General features: G+C 37.3%; 2 protein-coding genes across 2 annotated transcripts; one reads left to right on the top strand and one right to left on the bottom strand.

Moving 5' to 3' along the window:
* Window positions 1-515: 515 nt before the first annotated feature.
* Window positions 516-1,442, top strand: LOC122429428 (olfactory receptor 2J3-like). The gene has a single exon (XM_043449720.1). It carries the CDS (start codon window positions 516-518, stop codon window positions 1,440-1,442), a length of 927 nt encoding a protein of 308 aa, XP_043305655.1.
* Window positions 1,443-4,105: 2,663 nt separating this feature from the next.
* On the bottom strand, window positions 4,106-5,074 carry LOC122429436 (olfactory receptor 10C1-like). Its single transcript, XM_043449732.1, has one exon. The coding sequence runs from the start codon at window positions 5,060-5,062 to the stop codon at window positions 4,106-4,108; it is 957 nt and encodes a 318-aa protein (XP_043305667.1). The 5' UTR covers window positions 5,063-5,074.
* Window positions 5,075-5,587: the final 513 nt, after the last annotated feature.

The following is a 5,587-nucleotide window of genomic DNA, read 5'->3' as shown; positions in this document are numbered from 1 at the left end:
CCTTGAGCAGGAAGTACCTCTTTCCTAGCTTGTTCTTTCTTGGATACTGTCCCTTGGCCCAAGACATCATTTAGAGTTCTGACGACATTTTTTTTAACAGTTCCTCTCCTTTTATAGATTAATAATTCTTTATAATTAATCTTATGTTTAATTACAAAAAATTTACTTTAGGCAATGTGCTATCTGTTTATCCTCCATGGTTTCTGAGCTGTAGACAGTAGTCTAGCGTAACAATTAGTTAAAGACTAAGACTTTTAAAGCCTGTATCAGACTTACAAGTGTGAAGCTAACTTTTTAATGTTTTAATGTTTTTAATGTTCCTGCTGAAATTCAAGTATTTGTCTACTGCTAACATCTTTTTCAGGAGTTGCACTTATAAAACACAAGCAATTAAAAGACCCCAAAAGAGGTAACTACAGGTGGCTCTGATGTGATTTTTTTTTTTTTTTGCTCTTGCAGTACTTCTTTACATTTCTAGGGTATATATGATACTTGCCTCACATAACAAGTAATGAATGATGATGAAAAAAATGAATGCAACCTCTGAAGGCTACTTTGTACTACTGGGTTTTTCTAATTGGCCTCATCTGGAAGTAGTTCTCTTTGTGGTTGTCTTGGTGTTCTACTTGATGACATTGACAGGCAACCTGTTCATCATTATCTTGTCATACTTGGATTCCCATCTCCACACTCCTATGTACTTTTTCCTCTCAAATCTCTCTTTTCTGGATCTCTGCTACACCACCAGCTTCATCCCTCCGTTGCTAATTAACCTCTGGGGCCCAGGAAAAACCATCTCTTACATTGGTTGCATGATTCAACTTTATTTTGTCCTCGCACTGGGATGCACAGAATGTGTGCTACTAATGGTGATGTCCTATGACCGTTATGCAGCTGTGTGTAGACCCCTGCGTTACACTGTCCTCATGCACCCTCGTTTCTGCCATCTGTTGGCTGTGGCTTGTTGGGTAAGTGGCTTTACCAACTCAGCACTTCATTTCTTCTTTACATTTTTGGAACCCCTGTGTGGACATCGCCAAGTGGACCATTTCTTCTGTGAAGTTCCAGCACTGCTTCGACTGTCATGTGTTGATACCCATGCTAATGAGCTGTCCCTCATGGTCATGAGCTCCATTTTTGTTCTCATACCTCTCATCCTCATTCTCAGCTCCTATGGTGCCATTGCCTGGGCAGTGCTGAGGATGCAGTCAACAACTGGACTCCAGAAAGTCTTTGGGAAGTGTGGAGCCCATCTTATGGTCGTATCCCTTTTTTTCATTCCAGTCATGTGCATATACCTCCAGCCACCAACAGGAAATTCTCAAGATCAAGGCAAGTTCATTGCCCTCTTTTATACTGTTGTCACACCTAGCCTCAACCCTCTAATCTACACCCTCAGAAACAAAGATGTAAGAGGGGCAGTAAAGAGATTAATGGGGTGAGGATGGTATGTGGATTGCATTGTGTTTATAATAACACATCTTCTTTATCCATTCATCCATCGATGGACACTTGATCTGTTTCCATATCTTGGCTCTTGTAAATAATGTTGCAAATGAGCATATATGTACACATATCATTTTGAATTACTGTTTTTGGTGTCTCCAGATAAATGCCAAGAATATGAATTGCTGCATCACATGATAGTTCTATTTTTAATTTTTGGAGGAACCTCCATATTGTTTTCCATAATGTCTGCACCAATGTTCAGTTTCATGAATCAGGCATATGTTCCCTTTCTTCATATTTTTTGCCAACACATTATTTCTTGTCCATCAGATAAAAGCCACTGTGACAAGTGTGAGGTGATTTTTTTGGTTTTAATTTGCATTTCTCTAATAATCATGTTGACAACTTTTCATGTGTGAAGTGGTGACATGGACTCTTTGTATTTCAGTACATGTGTGACATATATATTGTAACATCTCCTTTATCTCTTTTATCCACTAAGATTGCTCCCATATGTTGGCTATTATAATTAATGCTGCTATGAACATTGGATTCTATGTATCTTTTCAAATTAGTGTTTTTGTTTTCTTCAGATATACATCCAGGATTGGCAGTTGTATTTTTTTTTTTTTTTTTGAGAAACCTCCATAATGTTTTCCATAGTGGCTGCACCAGTTTACATTCCTATCAAGAAGAATTTCCTTTCCTTTTCTCCACATACTTGCCAAAATCTATTGCTCAAAGATTTCTTTTTTTGATAGCTATTCTGATAGGTGTGAGGGTGATATCTCTTTCTGGTTTTTATTTGCAGTTCTCTAATAATTAGTGATGTTGATCATTTTTTAATGTGACTGTTCATCCATATGTCTTCTTTGGAAAAATGTCTATTCATGCCTTCTGCCTATTTTTTGATTGAGTCATTTGGTTTTCTGAATACTGAGTTGAATGAGCTATTTATATATTTTGGGTATTAACCCCTTATCAAGCATATCATTTGCAAATATTTTCTCACATTCAGTAGGTTGTCCTTTTGTTACTTATAGATTGTTTTCTTTGCCATCAAGGCGTTTAACCTTAATTAAGTCCAATTTGTTTGGTTTTGCTTTTATATCTTTTGTATTAGCATACATATCCAAAAAGATTGCTGTGACTTATCTCAAAAAGTGTTCTATGTTCACTCCTAGGAGTTTTATGGCTCCTAGTCTTATTATTACTTTTAGGTCTTTAATCTATTTTTTGACTTTATTTTTGTATATGGTTAGAGGAAATGTAATTTTATTTTTTACATGTAACTGACCAGTTTTTGATCATTTCAAACTTGTAAAACTTTTCAAAATTAGTAAATGAAACAAAAATTATCATGCTACAGAAATTGTTTCTAACTTGCTTTAATTTTTAATATCATTCATTTTTTTAGATTAATAAACACTTATAAACAATAATCTCTAATGCCTACAGATAATTCCTGCCCATTTTTGTAGGATAATTTTTAAGTAGTTAATTTTGCATGCTCAGTTTATTTCCATTCTTCATTGACTACACACAAATAAAAATACAAATAGAAACCACAATATGCTGTTTTGGTCCTCAATGAATTTATTAGGTTTTGGGAAAAACAGCATATGTGGCAAAACACATCTTGGTCATTAGTGAGCATCACTACCATCCCCTGATTGTAACATTATCATAACATTTTTTTCTTCTTCATCTCTATCAAGATAAAATTGACAAAATCGTCAAGAGTTATGACTTACGGTGTATAATGTGATGACTCTATGTATGTGTGCACTGTCAAATGATTGCCACAATCAAGTACATATTGATAACATATATTAATATAACATGTTAATTATTTTCAGTTCAACTTTCTTCTTCTATCCTTAAATTTAAGTATTATTATTTTTTAAAATTTTTTATTATGAGGACTCTTGGCAAGAATTTTTCATATTATTCTGCAACAAACACCTCTGAATTTTAAGAGTTTGCTTTTTTTATGTTTATACATTTTTATATACTCACAACTCAAAAAAGAATCATTAATTCTATATTATGTACCAATAACTGAGAATGAAGAATTTTAAGACATTTTTATGGAAGGAAATAATTCACATCATAGTTATTACAGAACTGAGAGTCATATGAGACAAACGTATGTGGGGGAACTACCCCAGTGACCAGTGCAGATGTCATACAGACCTTTCAGGGGATAGAAAATGCATGAGTATACAGTGAGAATTTCTGAGACTTCTGAGTATAAATCTGGTAATTTATACTCCAAACCTGTACTTTAGCCTAAAATGAAATATTTTGGAAAACCAGTCTAGTGTTGACTTCACCTTTAAAATTCTTTGCTAGCCAACTTCCTTCCAGAACTGGCAGTCAGAACTTTAGCTATAAGAAGAGAGCTGTCTTCAAGATTACAATCACTGTTACGGTCACTGTTATTAAAGAAGCTTCTTATAAAACACACTGACAAGTACAGTGTTTTCTTCCTTCCATCCTTCCTTCTTTCCTCCCCTTTTCTCCTTCCTCCCTCTCTCCCTGCTTTCTTCCCCCCTTTCCTTCTTTCCTCTTAGGTTGAGTGTGCATCTTTTTCAAAGAGGAATTTATATGTTCCCCTAGTATCTTACCCATGAAATCTGTAGAATAGACTTCTCTAAATGAGGTTGCTTTTCTTGCCCAGTGTTCTCCGAAGAGCTGTCTTGACTTCCTTGTTCCGTAAACTGTAGATGATGGGGTTGAGCATGGATGTCACCACGGTATAGAAGAGGGCCAGGAGTTTATCCACCCCGGGTGAATGGCTAGCCTTGGGCCTCAAATAAGTGACAGATCCTGAGCCATAGAAGAGCGTTACTACCAGTAGGTGGGAAGAACAGGTGGAAAGAGCTTTTTGGCGGCCTTCAGTGGATGGCATGATCAGCACGGCAGCTAGAATTCTGCCATAAGAAGCAATGATTAATAAAAATGGACTGGAAATGCAAAGAATGGCCACAGCAAAGACTGCAGCCTCATTATGGGATGTATCCCCACAGGCTAGTGCCATGATAGGCAAGAGGTCACAGAAGAGGTGGTCTATTTCACAGGGGCCACAGAAGTCTAAAGAGAAAATATAGGTGGTTTGGCTCAAGCCTACTATGCAACCTACTCCCCAAGAAACCATTGCTAAATGGACACACACTCCATGACTCATTCGTGTTGCATAGTGAAGTGGGGAGCATATGGCCATATAGCGATCAAAAGCCATGGCTGCCAAAAGATAGCACTCACTGACACCAAATAATGTAAAGAAAAACATCTGTGTAGCACATCCCTCCCGAGAGATTCCTCGGGCCTCACTCACAAGGTTCTGCAACATCTTGGGTATGGTAGAGCAAGTGTAGCCAATCTCCAAGAGAGACAAGTTAGCCAGGAAGAAGTACATGGGGGTATGGAGGGCCGGATTAGTCCAGATGACAAGAGCTATGAGAGCGTTGCCTGTCAGTGGTACTAAGAACATGAGTAGGATGAGGGTAAATAAAAGGAAGCACTGTTCGGTGACCTCAGAGAATTTGACAAATGCAAAGTGTTTCACAGACATGCTGTTGTCCTGCCACAAAGAACAATTGATGCTCATGACCTGAATAAAAGAAAGGTGAAGTCATCAGAAAGATTCTTTCAGATAGAAATTTAAATCCTTGTATTACTCTTAACAAGCTCTTAAAATATGCTTAAAAGAAGAAACCTTGGAAGAAAAGGTTTGACCAACATAGACAGCATATTAAAAAGCAGATACATTGCCAACAAAGGTCCGTCTAGTTAAGGCTATGGTTTTTCCAGTAGTCATGTGTGTATGTGAGAGTTGGACTACAAAGAGAGCTGAGCGCTGAAGAATTGATGCTTTTGAACTATGATGTTGGAGTAGACTCTTGAGAGTCTTTTGGACTGCAAGGAGATCCAACCAGTCCATCCTAAAGGAAATCAGTCCTGAATGTTCATTGGAAGGACTGATGTTGAATCTGAAACTCCAAATACTTTGGCCACTTCATGCAAAGAGCTGACTCATTTGAAAAGACCCTGATGCTGGGAAAGATTAAAGGTGAGAGGAGAAGGGGACGATAGAGGATGAGATGGTTGGATGGCTCAATGGACATTAGTTTGA

This window comes from Cervus canadensis, chromosome 28, assembly GCF_019320065.1.
Source record: "Cervus canadensis isolate Bull #8, Minnesota chromosome 28, ASM1932006v1, whole genome shotgun sequence".
NCBI lineage: Eukaryota > Metazoa > Chordata > Mammalia > Artiodactyla > Cervidae > Cervus > Cervus canadensis.
Note: the sequence above shows the minus strand (reverse complement) of the source record. Positions and strands in the feature narration are given on the sequence as shown.

Bases quoted from the DNA above. Each gene is read 5' to 3' on its own strand.
- LOC122429428 (XM_043449720.1), top strand. From the start codon at position 516: ATGATGATGAAAAAAATGAATGCAACCTCTGAAGGCTACTTTGTACTA.
- LOC122429436 (XM_043449732.1), bottom strand. From the start codon at position 5,062: ATGAGCATCAATTGTTCTTTGTGGCAGGACAACAGCATGTCTGTGAAA.